Source organism: Trachypithecus francoisi, unplaced genomic scaffold (genome assembly GCF_009764315.1).
Source record: "Trachypithecus francoisi isolate TF-2019V2 unplaced genomic scaffold, Tfra_2.0 Lachesis_group11, whole genome shotgun sequence".
Lineage (NCBI taxonomy): Eukaryota > Metazoa > Chordata > Mammalia > Primates > Cercopithecidae > Trachypithecus > Trachypithecus francoisi.
The window spans coordinates 10,525,882-10,546,376 of NW_022681456.1; the positions used below are offsets into that span (position 1 = coordinate 10,525,882).

Consider the following 20,495-nt stretch of genomic DNA (forward strand, 5'->3'; position numbering starts at 1 on the left):
TGTCTGCAGTTTCAGTCATCCACTGGGGTCTTGGAACATCTTCCCCCCAGATAAGGGGGAACTATTGTGTTTGTCTTATTTCCCCGGCTCAACACTCAGCTCCAGGTGACAGATAAACTCTTCTTCATTTTGGGTGTTCTGAAGCATCTAGAAAACACTTTAGAGGTCGCTTCTATACATATATATATATGAGATTATACTTTAAATTCTAGGGTACATGTGCACAACGTGCAGCTTTGTTACATATGTATCCATGTGCCATGTTGGTGTACTGCACCCAGTAACTCATCATTTACATTAGGTATGTCTCATAATGCTATCCCTCCCCCTCCCCTCACCCCATGACAGGCCCCAGTGTGTGATGTTCCCCTTCCTGTATCCAAGTGTTCTCCTTGTTCAATTCCCACCTAAGAATGAGAACATGTGGTGTTTGGTTTTCTGTTCTTGCGATAGATTGCTGAGAATGATGGTTTCCAGCTTCATCCATGTCCCTACAAAGGACATGAACTCATTCTTTTTTATGGCTCCATAGTATTCCATGGTGTATATGTGCCACATTTTCTTAATCCAGTCTATCATTGATGGACATTTGGGTAGGTCCCAAGTATTTGCTATTGTGAATAGTGCCGCAATAAACATACGTGTGCACGTGTCTTTATAGTAGCATGATTTGTAATCCTTTGGGTATATACCCACTAACGGGATGGCTGGGTCAAATGGTATTTCTAGCTCTCTATCCTTGAGGAATCGCCATACTGTTTTCCACAATGGCTGAACTAGTTTACAGTCCCACCAGCAGTGTAAAAGTGTTCCTATGTCTCCACATCCTCTCCAGCACCTGCTGTTTCCTGACTTTTAAATGATGGCCATTCTAACTGGTGTGAGATGGTATCTCACTGTGGTTTCGATTTGCATTTCTCTGATGGTCAGTGATGATGAGCATTTTTTCATGTGTCTGTTGGCTACATAAATGCCTTCTTTTGAGAAGTGTCTGTTCATATCCTTTGCCCACTTTTTGATGGGGTTGTTTGATTTTTTCTTGCAAATTTGTTTAAGTTCTTTGTAGATTCTGGATATTAGCCCTTTGTTAGATAGGTAGATTGCAAAAATTTTCTCCCATTCCTGGGAGAAAATTTTGCCTGTTCACTCTGATGGTAGTTTCTTTTGCTGTGCAGAAGCTCTTTAATTAGATGCCATTTGTCAATTTTGGCTTTTGTTGCCATTACTTTTGGTGTTTTAGCCATGAAGTCCTTGCCCATGCCTATGTCCTGAATGACATTGCTTAGATTTTCTTCTAGGGATTTTATGGTTTTAGGTCTGACATTTAAGTCTTTAATCCATTTTGAATTAATTTTTATATAAGATGTAAGGAAGGGATCCAGTTTCAGCTTTCTACATATGGCTAGCCAGTTTTCCCAGCAACATTTATTAAATAGGGACTCCTTTCCCCATTTCTTGTTTTTGTCAGGTTTGTCAAAGATCAGATGGTTGTAGATTTGTGGTGTTATATCTGAGGACTCTGTTCTGTTCCATTGGTCTATATATCTGTTTTGGTACCAGTACCATGCTGTCTTGGTTATTGTATCCTTGCAATGTAGTTTGAAGTCAGGTAGCATGATGCCTCCAGCTTTGTTCTTTTGGTTTAGGATTGCCTTGGCAATGCGGGCTCTTTTTTGGTTCCATGTGAACTTTAAAGTAGTTTTTCAATTCTGTGAAGAAAGTCATTGGTAGCTTGATGGGGATGGCATTGAATCTATAAATTACCTTGGGCAGTATGGCCATTTTCATTATATTGATTATTCCTATCCATGAGCATGGAGTGTTCTTCCGTTTGTTTGTGTCCTCTTTTATTTCGTTGAGCAGTGGTTTGTAGTTCTCCTTGAAGAGGTCCTTCACATCCCTTGTAAGTTGGATTCCTAGGTATTTTATCCTCTTTGAAGCAATTGTGAAGGGAGTTCACTCATGATTTGGCTCTCTCTTTGTCTATTATTGATGTATAGGAATGCTTGTGATTTTTGCACATTGATTTTGTATCCTGAGACTTTGCTGAAGTTGCTTATCAGCTTAAGGAGATTTTGGGTTGAGATGATGGTGTTTTCTAAATATAAAATCATGTCATCTGCAAACAGGGACAGTTTGACTTCCTCTTTTCCTAATTGAATACCCTTTATTTCTTTCTCCTGCCTGATTGCCCTGGCCAGAACTTCCAACACTACGTTGAATTAGAGTGGTGAGAGAGGGCATTCCTGTCTTATGCCAGTTTTCAAAGGGAATGCTTCCAGTTTTTGCCCATTCAGTATGATGTTGGCTGTGGGTTTGTCATAAATAGCTCTTATTATTTTGAGATACGTCCCATCAATACCTAATTTATTGAGAGTTTTTAGCATGAAGGGCTGTCGAATTTTGTTGAAGGCCTTTTCTGCATCTATTAAGATAATCATGTGGTTTTTGTCTTTGGTTCTGTTTATATGCTGGATTACATTTATTGATTTGCGTATGTTGAACCAGCCTTGCATCCCAGGGATGAAGCCCACATGATCATGGTGGATAAGCTTTTTGATGTGCTGCTGGATTCGGTTTGCCAGTATTTTATTGAGGATTTTTGCATTGATATTCATCAGGGATATTGGTCTAAAATTCTCTTTTTTTGTTGTGTCTCTGCCAGGCTTTGGTATCAGGATGACGCTGGCCTCGTAAAATGAGTTAGGGAGGATTCCCTCTTTTTCTATTGATTGGAATAGTTTCAGAAAGAATGGTAACAGCTCCTCCTTGTACCTCTGGTAGAATTCAGTTGTGAATCCGTCCGGTCCTGGACTTTTTTTGGTTGGTAGGCTATTAATTATTGCCTCAATTTCAAAGACTGTTATTGGTCTATTCAGGGTATATATATTTTTTGAGACAGGATCTCATTCTATTGCCCAGGTTGATGTGTGGTGGCACGATCTTGGCTCACTGCAACCTCCACCTCCTGGGTTCAAGTGATTATCCTGCCTCAGCCTCCAAAGTAGCTGGGATTGCAGATACCTGCAACCACGCCTGGCTAAATTTTGGATTTTTTTAGAGACAGGGTTTCACCATTTTGGCCAGGCTGGTCACAGACTCCTGATTTCAAATGATCTGCCCACCTCAGCCTCCCAAAGTGCTGGGATGGCAGCCATATATCACCACACCTGGCTCATTTTTCTTTTTCCTTCTTTTTTTTTTTTTTTTTGTGGAGATGGGGTTTCGCCATGTTGTCCAGGCTGGTCTCCAACTCCTGGGCTCAAGAGATACACCCTTCTCAGCCTCCCAAAATGTTGGAATTACAGGCGTGAGCCACTGCACCCGGCCCTTTCCTTTCTTTTCAAAACAGAATAGTGTTCTGTTGTGTATATAGACTACATTCTGTTTGTCTGTTTATCAGTTGATGGACTCTTGGGCTGCTTCTGCCTTTTGGCTATTGTGACGATACTGCTATGGACATGAGTGTACAAATACCTGTTCAAGTCCCTGCTTTCAATTCTTTCAGGTACATATCCAGAAGTAGAATTGCTGGCTCTCAATATTTTTAGTAACTGTCGTATTGTTTTGCATATTTTGCATTCCCACCAACAATGCACAAGGGTTTCAATTTCTCCACAATTTTGCCAATGTTATTTTCTGTTTTTCTGGTTTTTGTTTTTTGTTTTTTTTGAGATGGAGTCTCGCTGTGTCGCCCAGGCTGGAGTGCAGTGGTGTGATCTTGGCTCACTGCAAGCTCCGTCTCCTGGGTTCACACCATTCTCTTGCCTCAGCCTCCTGAGTAGCTGGGACTACAGGTGCCCACCACCACCCCCGGCTCATTTTTTTTGTGTGTGTTTGTAGTAGACACAAGGTTTCACCATGTTAGCCAGGATGGTCTCGATCTCCTGACCTCGTGATCCACCTGCCTTGGCCTCCCAAAGTGCTGAGATTACAAGCGTGAGCCACCACACCCGGCCTTATTTATTTTTTTAAATAATAACAATCCTAATGTGTGTGAAGTGGTATCTTGTAGTTTTGATTTGGATTTCCCTAGTGATTAGTAATATTGAGTATCTTTTTTGAGACGGAGTCTCGCTCTGTCCCCCAGGCTGGAGTGCAGTGGCCGGATCTCAGCTCACTGCAAGCTCCGCCTCCCGGGTTTACGCCATTCTCCTGCCTCAGCCTCTCCAGTAGCTGGGACTACAGGCGCCGCCACCTCGCCCGGCTCGTTTTTTGTATGTTTTTAGTAGAGAGGGGGTTTCACCGTGTTAGCCAGGATGAGCTCCACCTCCTGACCTCGTGATCCGCCCGTCTGGGCCTCCCAAAGTGCTGGGATTACAGGCTTGAGCCACCGCGCCCGGCCATATTGAGTATCTTAATGGCAAATGTGTTTATTGGCCATTTGTGTATCTTCTTTGGAGACATGCCTATTCAAGCCCTTTGCCCCCCACTTTTTTTTTTTTTTTGAGATGAAGTCTTGCTCCATTGCCCGTGCTGGAGTGCAGTGGCACATTCTCAGCTCACTGCAGCCTCTGCCTCAAGCAATTTTCCTGCCTCAGCCTCCTGAGTAGCTGGGACTACAGGTGTGTGCCACCACACTCGGCTAATTTTTCTATTTTTATTTTAATTAAATTAATTAATTAATTTTTTTGAGATGGAGTCTCGCTCTGACACCCAGGCTAGAGTGCAGTGCCGCGATCTCGGCTCACTGCCAGCTCTGCCTCCCGGGTTCATGCTATTCTCCTACCTCAGCCTCCTGAGTAGCTGGGACTACAGGCGCCCACCACCATGCCTGGTTCATTTTTTGTATTTTTAGTAGAGACGGGGTTTCACCGTGTTAGAGAGGATGGTCTCGGTCTCCTGACCTCGTGATCCACTGGCCTCAGCCTCCCAAAGTGCTGGGATTACAGGCGTGAGCCATTGCGCCAAGCCTAGCCTATTTTTTGAGTTGTTTTTTGTTGTTGTTGTACTTGATTTGTAAGAGCTCTTTATATATTTTGGATATTAAATCCTTATCACATATATGTGGTTTGCAAATACTTTCTCCCATCCCATGGATTGCCCTGTGTATTAGTCCACTTTCATGCTGCTGATAAAGACATACCAGAGACTGGGCAATTTACAAAAGAAAGAGGTTTAATGGACTCACAGGTCCACGTGGCTGGGGAGGCCTCACAATCATGGGGGAAGCTGAAAGGCACGTCTTACACGGCCGCAGACAAGAAAAAGGAGCTTGTGCAGGGAAACTCCCCTTTACAAAGCCATCAGATCTTGTGAGACTTATTCAGTATCACAAGAATAGCACAAAAAAGTCCTGCCCCCTGATTCAATTACCTTCTACTGGGTCCCTCCCACATCACGTGGGAATTATGGGAGCTACAATTCAAGATGAGATTTGGGTGGGGACACAGCCAAACCATATCATTTGTCTATTTTTTATTTGTTTGTTTTGTTTTTATTTTTAATGTGGAGTCTCACTCAGTCACCCAGGCTGGAGTGCAGTGGCGCAATCTCGGCTTACTGCAACCTCTGCCTCCCAAGTTCAAGGGATTCTCCTGCCTCAACCTCCCAAGAAGCTGAGACTACAGGTGCATGCCACCAGACCCAGCTAATTTTTGTATTTTTAGTAGAGATGAGGTTTCACCATGTTGGCCAGGCTAACCTCAAACTCCTGACCTCAAGTGATCCACCTGCCTCGGCCTCCCAAAGTGCTGGGATTACAGGTGTGAGCCACCGCACCTGACCTCACTTGGTCTGTTAATAGTGAGTGTCCTTTGAGGTACAAAGGTTTTAATTTAGGTGGAGTCCAATTTATCTTTTTTTTTTTTTTTTGAGGCGGAGTCTCGCTCTGTCGCCCAGACTGGAGTGCAGTGGCCGGATCTCAGCTCACTGCAAGCTCCGCCTCCTGGGTTTACGCCATTCTCCTGCCTCAGCCTCCTAAGTAGCTGGGACTACAGGTGCCCACCACCTCGCCCAGCTAGTTTTTGTATTTTTAGTAGAGACGGGGTTTCACCGTGTTAGCCAGGATGGTCTCGATCTCCTGACCTCGTTATCCGCCCGTCTCGGCCTCCCGAAGTGCTGGGATTACAGGCTTGAGCCACCGCGCCCGGCCCTATTTTTTCTTTTGTTCCTTGTGTATTTGGCATCATATCCAAAAATCATTGCCTTACTCAATGTCATTAAGCTTTTTCCCTATGTTTTCTAAGAGTTTTGTTGTTTTAGCTTTTACATCTAGATCTTGGATCTATTTTGAATTAATTTTTAGATTTATTTATTTATTTATTTTTGAGACGGAGTCTCATTCCGTCACCCAGGCTGAAGTGCAATGGCTGTGATCTCGGCTCACTGCAACCTCTGCCTCCCCAGTTCAAGCAATTCTCCTGCCTCAACCTCCCGAGTAGCTGGGATTACAGGTGCTTGCCACCACGCCCGGCTAATTTTTGTATTTTTAGTAGAGACGTGGTTTCATCGTGTTGGTCAGGCTGGTCTTGAACTCCTGACCTTGTGATCCACCCACCTCAGCCTCTCAAAGTGCTGGGATTACAGGTGTGAGCCACCACACCTGGTCTATTTGTTTATTTTTTTAGTTGGAGTCTTGCTCTTGTCCTCCAGACTGGAGTGCAATGGTGCGATCTCGGCTCACTGCAACCTCCACCTCCCAGCTTCAGGCAATTCTCCTGCCTCACTCTCCTGAGTAGCTGGGACTACAGGTGCCTGCCACCACACCTGGTTAATTTTTATATTTCTAATAGAAATGGGGTTTTACCATGTTGGCCAAACTGGTCTTGAATTCCTGATCCCAGGTAATCTGCCCTCCTCGGCCTCCCATAGTACTGGGATTACAGGTATGAGTCACCGCCTGGCCAATTTTTTTTTTTCTTTTTTTTTTTTAAAGACAGATTCTCCCTCTGTGGCCCAGGATGGGGTGCAGTGGTGCAATCTTGGCTCACTTCAACCTCCATCTCCTGGGTTCAAGCGATTCTTGTGACTCAGCCTCTGGAACAGCTGGGACTACAGGCACGTGCCACCACGACAATTTTTTTTTTTTTTTTTTTTTTTTTGAGACAAAGTCTTACTCTTTTCCCCTAGGCTGGAGTGCAATGGTGCTATCTCGGCTCACTGCAACCTCCGCCTCCCAGGTTCAAGCGATTTTCCTGCCTCAGCCCCGCCGAGTAGCTGGGATTACAGGCATGCGACACCACGCCTGGCTAGTTTTGGTATTTTTAGTAGAGGCAGGGTTTCACCATGTTGGCCAGGCTGCTCTCGAACTCTTGACCTCAGGTGATCCACCCGCCTCGGCCTCCCAAAGTGCTAGGATTGCAGGAGTGAGCCACCACGCCCGGCCTCGACCGGCTACTTTTTGTAATTTTAGTAGAGTTGGGGTTTCACCATGTCGGCCAGGCTGGTCTCGAATTCCTGACCTCAAGTGATCTGCCTTCCAAAGCACTGGGATTACAGGCATGAGCCTAGATAGATTTTTTTTTTTTTTTTTTTTTTTTTTTGAGACGGAGTCTTGCTCTGTTGCCCAGGCTGGAGTGCAGTGACTGGATCTCAGCTCACTGCAAGCTCTGCCTCCCGGGTTTACGCCATTCTCCTGCCTCAGCCTCCCGAGTAGCTGGGACTACAGGCGCCCACCACCTCGCCCGGCTAGTTTTTTTGTATTTTTTAGTAGAGACGGGGTTTCACCGTGTTCGCCAGGATGGTCTCGATCTCCTGACCTTGTGATCCGCCCATCTCGGCCTCCCAAAGTGCTGGGATTACAGGCTTGAGCCACCGCGCCCGGCCCCTAGATAGATTTAAATTTGGTGCACAAAGGAATAGGCCACCAGAGCATGATCTTGAGCAGGAAGTCCAAGAAGAGAGACACAGCATTTTCTTGAAGCCCTGGGGTAGACTAAGATCAGAGTGTATGTGAAAAACCAGTAGACTTTTGGTGCAGGTGCAGTGGCTCACGCCTGTAATCCCAGCACTTTGAGAGGCTGAGGCAGGCAGATCGCTTGAACCCAGGAGTTTAGGACCAGCCTGGCTAGTATGGTGAAACCTCGTCTCTACAAAATATACAAAAATTAGCCAGGCATGGTGGCACATGCCTGTGGTCCCAGCAACTTGTGAGGCTGAGGTGGGAGGATCACTTGAGCCTGGGAGGCACAGGTTGACGTGAGTTACATTTGTGCCACTGCACTCCAGCCTTAGCGACAGAGCCAGACTCTGTCTCAAAACATACAAACCAAAAAAAACCAAACCAAAAAAACCAGTAGACTTTCAGAGGAATAGATACCATTTTTGTCTTCCTTAATCCTCTGCCCTCCAGTTAATTTTACAGTCCAAAAACAAAAAAGAGAGAGAGGAAGGTGATTTGACAAGACAAAGGATTTAGAAAAGAAAGGCAGGTGTTTGTCATGTGGAAAAAAAAGGAAGTATTTGTGTTTACAAGAATCCTGACAGTATCTGAGAATGTAGAATGAAGAATATTTTCCATTTGTTAAAAAATCCAGGCTAAGCATATGAAATACTCAGGGTTACCTCTCTGACCTCGTCGTGGGGTGTTCCAGCCTACCATGGTTACCCCTGTTAGTTAACGCCTTATCACAGAATCACAAAGGCTCACAGAGTGAAGGCGGCTACGAGGAGCTCTCATGAAAAGTAGGCTTGGTATGGTGGCTTACACCTGTAATCCCAGCACTTTGAGAGATCAAGATGGGTGGATCACTTGAGCCCAGGAGTTTGAGATCTGGACAACATGGCAAAACCTCATCTCTACAAAAATACAAAAATTAGATGGGCATGGTAGCATGTGCCTGTAGTCCCAGCCACTCAGGAGGCTAAGGTGAGAGGATGGCTTGAGCCTGGGAGGTTGAGGCTACAGTGAGCCAAGATAGAGTCACTGCACTCCAGCCTGGACAACAGAGCCAGACCCTGTCTCAAAAAAAAGAGACAGAGAGAGAGAGAGAAAAAAAAAAGAGGGAAAGAAGGAAAGAAAGAAAGAGAGAGATAAAAGAAAAAGAAAGAAAGAGAGAGAGAAAGAAAGAAAAGAAAAAAGAAAAGCAAAGAGAAAAGTAGAAGTTAGTCATTCAGGCCAAGAGTATGGTTTGTCTTCAAAGAACTGCTGAATTTGTCAGGGAATGAGATGTAGACGTCTGACGGACACGTTTATTTATTAGAGGTTATGAGACTAGCGAGTAGGGTGGAAGGAGGAAAGCGGCAGGAAAATCATACTGGAAAGGTAGGTTGGGAACCAACTGTGAAGGACCTTGTACGTCAATCCAAGGAATGTGACCTTCAACCTAGAGCAGAGGTGACAAATTCAAAATCCCACAGAGACTAGGCTTGCCAATGAGGAAAGCCAACCAGATGTAAGGCAATAGGGAGTGGTGGGGACTGTGGCAAACAGTAGAGCTCATTCTCTGTCTACAGGGCCTCATTCTCTGTCTCTACTGTGTCTACTCTCAGCTCCAGCTGATTGTTTCCATGTAGGAGTGTCACTCCAGTGTGGCCAGATCTTCCAGTGTTCTAAGAGACAACAGAAATCCAGGTTTTTATAGGATGGCATCAGGTTTTAAAAACATATGGGCCAAGCCAGGCTGGTTTTTAAACCAGATATGGTCCACAGGCCATCATTCTGGTGCCTTGGCAGATTGAAGGGAGCTAGTGAAGATTTTTTTTTTTTTTTTTTTTTTGTGAGACGGAGTCTCCCTCTGTCACCCAAGCTGGAGTGCAGTGGCGAGATCTCGGCTCACTGCAAGCTCCGCCTCCCAGGTTCACGCCATTCTCCTGCCTCAGCCTCCCAAGTAGCTGGGACTACAGGCACCCGCCACCACACCCGGCTAATTTTTTGTATTTGTAGTAGAGAAAGGGTTTCACCGTGTTAGCCAGGATGGTCTTGATCTCCTGACCTCATGATCCACCCGCCTCAGCCTCCCAAAGTGCTGGGATTACAGGCGGAAGCCACCGCGCCCGGCCTAGTGAAGATTTTTAAGTGAAAAAAGGTATATGATCACACCTGTGCTTTAGAAAAATCAGATTGTTGTGTAGAAGATGACTTACAGGAAATAGATGAAAGGAAGGGAAACCAGTTAGGAAACTGTTTCATCAGTTCTGGTGGGAGGTGACCGCGGTCTGTGCTAGGGCGAGGCAGGGGAGAATGTGGGTGGACAGATTTGGAGTCCAGCATCCAGTGGGAAGAATTTAGCTTCAGTGTGCATTTAGAAGACAGACACATTCTTTCAATGAGCCCCCTCTTTTCCACCCTTTTTTTTTTTTTTTTTTGAGACAGAGTCTCACTCTTGTCGCCCAGGCTGGAGTGCAGTGGCACGATCTTGGCTCACTGCAACCTCCACCTCCCGGGTTCACGTGATTCTCCTGCCTCAGCCTCCTGAGTAGCTGGGGTTACAGACATGTGCCACAACACCCAACTGATTTTTGTATATTTTTAGTAGAGATGGGGTTTCACCATGTTGGCAAGGCTGGTCTTGGACTCCTGACCTCAAGTCATCCACCTGCCTTGGCCTCCCAAAGTGCTTGAATTATAGATGTGAGCCACTCCATTTTCTTTCTTTCTTTTTTTTTTTTTTGAGACGGAGTCTCGCTCTGTTGCCCAGACTGGAGTGCAGTGGCAAATCTCGGCTCACTGCAAGCTCCACCTCCCGGGTTCACGTCATTCTCCTGCCTCAGCCTCCCGAGTAGCTGGGACTACAGGCACCCGCCACCTCACCCGGCTAATTTTTTGTATTTTTAGTAGAAATGGGATTTCACCGTGTTAGCCAGGATGGTCTCGATCTGCTGACCTCATGATCTGCCTGCCTCAGCCTCCCAAAGTGCTTGGATTACAGGCGTGAGCCGCTGCATCGGCCTCCACCCCATTTTCTAAACTGGAAGTTGAAAAGCACAGGGCAGATTAATAATCCTTAAAGCCAAAGGACAGGAAATTTTAGCAAAGACTCCAATTTTTTGTGCAGTCTAATTTTACTCATGACTGCTTTAGAGATGGAATCCTTAATCAACTCCTCCAATCCTCATCCGCCCCCAGGGGGCAGTTGTAATTGATGGGCTTAGCCCATCAATTTAATTGAAATTAAAAACGTACATCTCGGCCGGGCACGGTGGCTCAAGCCTGTAATCCCAGCACTTTGGGAGGCCGAGACGGGCGGATCACGAGGTCAGGAGATCGAGACCATCCTGGCTAACACGGTGAAACCCTATCCCTACTAAAAAAATACAAAAAACTAGCCGGGCGAGGTGGCGGGCCCCTGTAGTCCCAGCTACTCGGGAGGCTGAGGCAGGAGAATGGCATCAGCCCGGGAGGCGGAGCTTGCAGTGAGCTGAGATCCGGCCACTGCACTCCAGCCTGGGCGACAGAGCGAGACTCTGTCTTAACAACAACAACAAAAAAACGTACATCTCATGGTGCTTGGCTCATTCAAGCAGCCAATGGAAACTCAGGGCCAAATCTTTGTAAAAGTTCTAGGCTCTGCTTCCCAGCAGAGGGGGTACCGCCTCCCAGGGAGGCCGTTTTGTGGAGACAGACATGTGAGAAGTGGGCTTCGCATCTATTTCATGGCCTTGGTCGTTGTGCAACTGGCCGCTTCGGTTCACGGAAGGATGCAAAGGGCAGGGAGGTGGGAATAGAGCGGGGGGAAAGGTGACTCCCGTCAAAGACTTTTTCTAACAGCCATCAAGTACCGTGATTAGAACATTTTTCTCCGCAGACTCTTCCAGTTTTCGAGCGCGGTATTTTTGGGCACAGGAAATGGCCCGGAGGAGCTGCAGAGCAAAGCCTCCCCTCTCTGGCACCGTGTGGGAGTGCCCCGTGGGATGAGGGAGAGGACAAGGCAGTCAGGCAAAGGTTAGGGGAGGAAAGCAAAGGCAGGGGCCCAGAATGACTCCAGGAAATGTTTGGATTTCTCCACCAGGAGGGAGGACAAACAAGCTTTTTTCTTGCCTTCTGAGCAGCTTTGTGTGCTCTCCAGCACGGAGTCCGAGGAGGAAAAGCGAAGCTGAAAATAAAAATTATCCTGGGGCTGGACCCAATCGCTCCTCTAGGGCACGGATCTCTTCGGATACCCCCAACCCTACCGCCTCTCAGAAATGACCACTTTTGCAAAATTGCATGCATTTCCAAGTTTCATCCGGCCCCAGGCTTGGCCTCTCGGAGAGGCAGGCGGCTTATGAGACGGGCTCCAGAGAAAAGACTTCCCTGGGTCTGTCATTTCCTGGCTGAAGTTTCTCTTCTCGCTGCTGTGGCAGCGTCCAACCCACACACACAGGACCGGCATCCTGGGTGATGAAGTCAGATATGCAGCAGCTGGGTGAGTGCTGACGCTCCGATACGCATCTGTGTCATTGTGGGGACTCCCTGGGCTGCTCCGCACCCGGACACTTGCTCTGTCCCCACCATGTACAACGGGTCGTGCTGCCGCATCGAGGGGGACACCATCTCCCAGGTGATGCCACCGCTGCTCATTGTGGCCTTTGTGCTGGGCGCACTAGGCAATGGGGTCGCCCTGTGTGGTTTCTGCTTCCACATGAAGACCTGGAAGCCGAGCACTGTTTACCTTTTCAACTTGGCCGTGGCTGATTTCCTCCTTATGATCTGCCTGCCTTTTCGGACAGACTATTACCTCAGACGTAGACACTGGGGTTTTGGGGACATTCCCTGCCGGGTGGGGCTCTTCACGTTGGCCATGAACAGGGCCGGGAGCATCGTGTTCCTTACGGTGGTGGCTGTGGACAGGTATTTCAAAGTGGTCCACCCCCACCACGCGGTGAACACCATCTCCAACCGGACTGCGGCTGGCATCGTCTGCACCCTGTGGACCCTGGTCATCCTGGGAACACTGTATCTTCTGCTGGAGAACCATCTCTGTGTGCAAGAGACAGCCATCTCCTGTGAGAGCTTCATCATGGAGTCGGCCAATGGCTGGCATGACATCATGTTCCAGCTGGAGTTCTTTCTGCCCCTGGGCATCATCTTATTTTGCTCCTTCAAGATTGTTTGGAGCCTGAGGCGGAGGCAGCAGCTGGCCAGACAGGCTCGGATGAAGAAGGCGACCCGATTCATCATGGTGGTGGCAGTTGTGTTCATCACGTGCTACCTGCCCAGCGTGTCCGCCAGACTCTATTTCCTCTGGACGGTGCCCTCGAGTGCCTGCGATCCCTCTGTCCATGTGGCCCTGCACATCACCCTCAGCTTCACCTACATGAACAGCATGCTGGATCCCCTGGTGTATTATTTTTCAAGTCCCTCGTTTCCCAAATTCTACAACAAGCTCAAAATCTGCAGTCTGAAACCCAAGCAACCAGGACACTCAAAAACACAAAGGCTGCAAGAGATGCCAATTTCGAACCTCGGTCGCAAGAGTTGCCTCAGTGTGGCAAATAGTTCCCAAAGCCAGTCTGATGGGCAGTGGGCTCCCCACATTGTTGAGTGGCACTGAATAAGCAGACCGACAACACTGAGGAAGATAGAGTGGGGACTTAGAATGAACTCGATAAGGGGTCGGGGGCTTTGAAAATGCCACCCCCGTTTCTTATTGCAAGACGGCTTCACACACATGAACTGCATCCTCATGCTGTCGGAAATGAAATTCACACAACTATACCTTTTGGGGAGGTTCCAGTTGATTGAAGTGAGTTGGTTGCATTTTCTTACCTGATTACGATGGCAGGGGACAGAATGTGCATGAAGTGGAGCATGTGTGTGTTGGGAGGGGGGTTAGGAACTGCACAGCACCTGTGTAATTTTCCTTGTTTGTTTTTGTTTTGAGACAGAGTCTCGCTCTGTCTCCCAGGCTGGAGTGCGGTGGCACAATCTCGGCTCACTGCAACCTCCGCCTCCCGGGTTCAAGCAATTCTCCTGCCTCAGCCTCCCAAGTAGATGGGATTACAGGCTCCTGCCACCACACCGGGCTAATTTTTGTATTTTTAGTAGAGGCAGGATTTTGCCATGTTGTCTAGGCTGGTCTCAAGCTCCTGACCTCAGGTGACCCGCCTGCCTCGGCCTCCCAAAGTGGTGGGACCACAGGCATGAGCCACTGCGCCCGGCTTCCCCTGTGTTATTTTAAATGGCTAAGTAAATGGGTATATGTGTTTAAATGGCGCATAGTCTCTCTCTTAGGAGGTGGGGGGCATTAGCATCATTTCCTATCCTCTGACCTTAAATCATTCCTTATCTCAGAAAATAGAAACCGGGCTAAGTCAGTCAATACCTTTTTATTTCAGGCCAAATAAGGCTCTTTAGATTGGGATGTATTGATCTATTAATTTTCATCTTTACATTTCTTTGTACATCTGTACATTTTGTACAAATGTACATCTGTACATTTCTTTGTCATTGTTGTGACTTCCCGGTAGCCCAAGAAGAACAACAACAAAACAATCTGCTCTGACCTTCTTCAAATCTTGTATTTCAAAGAAGGTGCTGAGGGATCTTTTTCCCTGCCCTGGCTTCTCCAGTGGGATGTGCTGAGTCCAATACAATTGCTTTTACAATAGCTTTTGATGACTTATTATGTGACTGTGAATTGAAATTATTCATTTACTTATTCTCCAAGTATTTACTGAATTCGTATTTGGGGGCAAGCACTATACTGTGTAATTTTTAGTGGAGGGTCATTAGTCAACTCTTGTGTGACAGTAAAGGTTTTTGGGGGGTGGGAGCAGATAAGTTAAGAGCTTTCGTCCTTTCACGGAATAATTTCTAGACCTGTTCTGTGTGAACATCAGTGTTGTACTCTTATTGCAAAACTCCCTCATACACATGAGCTTCCCAAATGTGTACCTGGACCCCTCAAAACAGAGGACTCTATGAAATGACAAGCTGCCCCTGCCCTGAATTAGGGGGAAACATTCCAGGCCAACTCTAGCTCCTTTCTCAAGCCACAAAGTGGTGAACATGGTTCTCAACTCTTTAATTTATACTCTCTCAAATGCCCAGGATACTCTCCCCACTGAAGAACTTTGCCAACTTCTGGGGGCCGGGCGCAGTGGCTCAAGCCTGTACTCCCAGCACTTTGGGAGACTGAGGTGGGCGGATCCCCTGAGGTCAGGAGTTCTAGACCAGCCTGACCAACATGGAGAAACCTTGTCTCTACTAAAAATACAAAATTAGCCCTGTGTGGTGGCGCATGCCTGTAATCCCAGCTACTCGGGAGGCTGAGGCAGGAGAATCACTTGAACCCAGGAGGTGGAGGTTGAGGTGAGCTGAGATTGCACCATTGCACTCCAGACTGGGCAACAAGAGTGAAACACCGTCTAAAAAAAAAAAGCTTTGCCAACTTCTAGTTCTTTAGCCCCAAAACACCCCTCTAGGCTGTCCCTATTGTTCCTTTTTCCAGAGGCACTGCAGAGCCTAGTGATGAAAACTACGAGCTACAGAGCATTAGATGCATCTAAGTTGGAATCTCAGCTCAAGCATTTACTAGGCCTGTGATCTTAGGGCAGATTGTGTTTTTAGACACTGAGTCTCACTCTGTTGCCCAGGCTGGAGTGCAATGGCATGATCATAGCTCACTGCAGCCTCAAACTCCTGGGCTCAAGTGATCCTCCCACCTCAGCCTCTTGAGTGGCTGGGAGTACAGGCATGAGCCACCCAGGCCGGTCTCAAACTTCTGGCCTCAAGCAATCCTCCAACCTTGGCCTGCCAAAGTATTGGAATTACCTGCATGAGCCACTGCTCCCAGCCTGGCAGATTTTTTTTTTTTTTTTTTTTGAGACGGAGTCTCGCTCTGTTGCCCAGGCTGCAGTGCAGTGGCCCAATCTCGGCTCGCTGCAAGCTCTGCCTCCCAGGTTCATGCCATTCTCCTGCCTCAGCCTCCGGAGTAGCTGGGACTACAGGCGCCCACCACCTCGCCCGGCTACTTTTTTGTATTTTTAGTAGAGATGGAGTTTCACCATGTTAGCCAAGATGGTCTCGATCTCCTGATCTCGTGATCTGCCCGTCTCGGCCTCCCAAAGTGCTGGGATTACAGGCGTGAGCCACTGCGCCCAACCCAGCCTGGCAGATTTTATTTAACCATTTGTAGCTTCACTTTCCTCGTCTGTCAAACAGGGATACACAACCTCAGTGTGTCATCGGGCAGTTTAAATGAATGTACATTCCTGAGGCGTCAGAACTCTGACCACTGTTATATACTCAATGCCTAGAAGAGGATCTGCACATAGCAGGTGCCCAGGAAATGTTGAATGAATGCATGATTCAGCGCACGTAAAGCATTAAGCATAGCGCCTGGCAGTAAGTGCTCAATATTATGACTTCTTATATTAACACGTTTTACACATAAAGAAGTGGAGGCACAGAAGCAATTTCCTTTGGGATTTAGAGCCCTTAAGTTGTTGCTCTGTTATCCCACCTGAACTCCCCCGCACCTCAGTTACCTGGGGAAGAGTGAAGGCAAGAATTCTTATCAGCATTGAAGAGTCATACATCCTCCTGATAGGAATCTGCAAAAATACACACTTCTGCTTTTAGTTCTGTTCTTAGAATTCTCTCCTGGGCTGTTGCTCCTTTGTTCCTTCATCGTAATAAAAATGGATTCTGAAAGCAAATCTGTGTCCTGTGTGTGACTCTAGGTCAAAGGACCCCTAGGATTTTGCCCTCCAAGGAGAAAAAGCTAAGATATGCAGAAGTGCATGGCAGGCAGGCAGAGGTTCTCACCAAAAAAACAGCAAGCACAAACAAAAAGAAAAATCAAATCCAAACTGAAATACAGTCTTGATTCTAAATTTGCTTCCCTTTTTACATTCGCAGAATGTGATGAAAAATACATCTTAGCAGGAAGTGTCTTTGGACATCGTAAAGAAGTAGAGTATAGCTTTTGTTGACAACACTTTGTTTAAACTATCTGAAACAGGAAAATGATTGATTTAGAGGAAAATGTGTTCTCTCTCTCTTTTTTTTTTTTTTGGTGAGACAGGATCTCACTGTGTTGCCCAGGCTGGAGTGCAGTGGTGCGATCATGGCTCACTGCAGCCTCGACTTCCCAGCTCAAGTGATCCTCCCACCTCAGCCTCCCTAGTAGCTGGGGCCACAGGTACACTCCACCGTGTCCAGCTAATTTTTCTGTAATTTTTCTAGAGATGGGGTCTCATTATGTTGCCCAGGCTCATCTCAAACTCCTGGGTTCAAGTGATCCTTCCTCCTTGTTACTCCTTTTAGAGTCTTTCCGGAAAAGTCACATGAATCCTGGAAGAGCTGTTAGTCTATAGGGATGATGTGGAAAAAACAAGAGGTGTCTTTTATTCGTGCTAACCATGGTAAAACGTTCAGTTTTGGTCTATCCTCAGAATGGATTTCCTTACCCTTTATTCAAACAAAAATGTTTAAGATGGCATCTGAAGGTTCCTGGAGTGCGGGGCTCCTTGGAGGGGATTAGATCTCTGGGGCACAAGGGCTTGAGCCAGTTGTTAAGGTTCTACAAGGTGGGGACTGGGCTGCACTGTGAGACACAGTCTCTACTTGTTGGCTTTCCAGGCCTTCTGATTCACAGAGGTTTCTAATACGATTCAAGAGAGACTCCATCATCACAATGAGTTGCATAAATGGCTTCAAGATCAGCGACCCTACTTTGCAGGCCCCAGTGAAAAATGAAAATGTGGGGTCCCTTGTTCAAAAGGTGTTAATGGCTGAGCGAGATGGCTTATGCCTGTAATTCCAGAGCTTTGGGAGGTCGAGGCAGGAGGATCACTTGAGGCCAAGAGTTTGACACCACTCTGGGCAACATGGTGAGACTCCATCTCTAGAAAAATTTTAAAAATTAGCCAGGTGTGGTGGTGCGTGACTGTAGTCCTGGTTACTTGAGAGGCTGAGGTGAGAGGATCCCTTGAGACAAAGGAGTAGAGGCTTCAGTGAGCTATGATCATGCCACTGCACTCCAGCCTGGGTGACAGAGCGAGACCCTATCTCTAAATTTTAAAAAAAAACTTTTTTTTGAGATGGAGTCTCGCTCTGTAGCCCAGACTGGAGTACAGTGGCGCATCTTGACTCACTGCAACCTCCGCCTCCCTGGTTCCAGCGATTCTTCTGCCTCAGCCTCTTGAGTAACTGGGACAACAGGTGCATGCCTGTTAGCAGCAGGCTAATTTTTTATAGTTTTAGTAGACACAAGGTTTCACCATATTGGCCAGGTTGGTCTTGAACTCCTGACCTCGTGATCCACCCACCTCAGCCTCCCAAAGTGCTGGGATTACAGGTGTGAGCCACTGTGCCCGGCCAAAATTTTTTTTAAAGTAATAAAAAGTATTAAGAATTTTGAAGATGGTAGCACAGGGCCCTTCTGAGCTCATCCGTGAATCTGAGGCTCTATGTTTATATACATATTATTTATTTATTATATATATTTTTGCTATATAATTTTTACATATGACTTCTAAGTGTTTATTATATATTTATTATATATCATTTATACATATATAAATTATATAATATAAATACATAATCATTTATATATTAAGAGAGAGAGATGGAATAGAGTAAACAGATGAAATAGATGGGCTCACATATGAGCCAAATCTGTATTTGGGTTTCTTTGTATTGGACTATAAAATGATATAGTGGGAGGGGGTAAATATTTTATTCCTTATAAGGATTCATTCATTCATTTCCTCTTTCGAAGAACATTAATGAAGCACCAGCTGTATACCAGACACGGTAGAAACATAAATGAAAATCATAGCCATGGGGCCCACTGTCGAAACCAAGGGAAAACATACAACTATAAAATATAAAATTACAAAATATGGCCAGGGGTCGTGGCTCACTTCTATAATCCCAGCAGTTTGGGAGGCCAAGGTGGGCAGATCACTTGAGGTCAGGAATTCAAGACCAGCCTGGCCAACATGGTGAAACCCGTCTCTACTAAAAATACAAAAATTAGCTGGGCGTGATGGTGCGTGCCTATAATCCCAGCTACTCGGGGGATGAGGCAGGAGAATCGCCTGAGCCTGGGAGGTGGAGGTTATAGCAAGCTGAAATCACACCCCTGCACTCCAGCCTGGGCAACCAAGCAAGACTCTGTCTCAAAAATAAAATAAAATAATACAATAAAATAATAAAATTATCCTGTGGGACCCTGTGTTTGTCACTTTCACACAGGGTCCTGCAGGAGAATCCAGGGCCCTTACTCCTGTCTTAGTCATCTCAGAGGAAGTAGCTTGCAAACTTGGCTCTGAAGGATGGACAGGAAGCCTCCAGAGACACAGTGGGGAAGGGTATTCCAGGCGGATACAGAGAGGTGAAAAAGAGCGAACTGGGAAATGCAGGAAGACCATCAGGGCAGGAATGAAAAGTCCAGGCTGGTGCTGCGACCACTCGGTAAGAGGTGAAGTCATGAGGTCAGCCGAAGAGGGAAGGGGCTGTTGTCTGTTCCAACCCTTAGCGTGACAGAAGATTCACGAATAGACCTTCAGATTCCTCTCTATCTTGTTTTTGTTTTTGAGACAGAGTGTCGCTCTGTTACCCAGGCTGGGGTGCAGTGGCATGATCTCAGCTCACTGTAACCTTGAACCCCCGGGCTCCAGCAATCTGCCTGCCTCAGCCTCCCAAGTAGCTGGGACCACAGGTATGTGCCACCATGCCCAGCTAATTTTGGTATTTTTTGTAGAGACCAGGTCTTGCTGTGTTGCCCAGGCTGGTCTTGAACTCCTGAGTTCAAGGGATCCGCCCGCCTTGGCCTCCCAAAGTGCTGGGATTTTGTGTGAGCCACCAGGCCTGGCCTCTTAGGTTTTCTTTTAAGAGTTTTTTAGATTTAGCTCTTACATTGAGGTCGTAACCCAAGTCGAGTTAATTTCTGCATACTGTGTAGCAAAGGGGTCCAATTCTTTTGCTTGTGGTGACCTAGTTATCCCAACATCACTTATGACAAAGACTCTTCTTTCCCCCATTGTCTTGGCACCCTTGCTGAAAATCAGCTGATCATGAATGTAAGGGTTTATTTCTGGACTCTCAATCCTGCTTTCTTGAGCTGTGATATTTATCCTTATGCCAGAATCACACTGAACTACTGTAGCTTTGCAGTAAATTTTTAAATCAAGAAGGGAGAGTTCTCCAACTTTGTTCTTCTTTTTTAAGATTATTTGGTTATTCTGGTTTGCCCCTTAGGTTTTTTTTACAATAAACCTAAACGTTTCGAAATCATGAAGTGTTCTCCTTTTTCAAAAGAAATGTGTGTGTGTATCTATGTGTCTCTGCCAGTCAGTATGATCAGCTTCTTCTCTACCCCTTCACTTCCCAGCTTCTACTACTACATCTCCTTTGTTAGGGGACCAGGGGCCCCTTATTTCCTGCTACTCCAAGGGTCCCAACTCAGTGTCATCTATATTCTGCAGTGGTGAGTCTGAATGGCCCCAGTGAGCTGTACCTCGTGGCACTCCCATCCTCAGGTGGCACCTCCTGGTGGAATACAGACCGGCTCTGTGATTTGTTTTGCCTGACTGAATGTGGTGGAGGTGACGTTCTGCGGTTTCCAAGCCCAGGGATGAAGAAGGTCTGCCTGTGTGCTTTCAGAAGCCCTAAGTATGTC

The 20,495-nt window shown here is 46.6% G+C and overlaps 1 protein-coding gene across 1 annotated transcript; it reads left to right on the plus strand.

The window, feature by feature from the left end:
• Positions 1-11,545: 11,545 nt before the first annotated feature.
• On the plus strand, positions 11,546-14,991 carry HCAR1 (hydroxycarboxylic acid receptor 1). The gene has a single exon (XM_033220272.1). It carries the CDS (start codon positions 12,375-12,377, stop codon positions 13,413-13,415), a length of 1,041 nt encoding a protein of 346 aa, XP_033076163.1. The 5' UTR covers positions 11,546-12,374; the 3' UTR covers positions 13,416-14,991.
• The last annotated feature ends 5,504 nt before the right edge of the window (positions 14,992-20,495 follow it).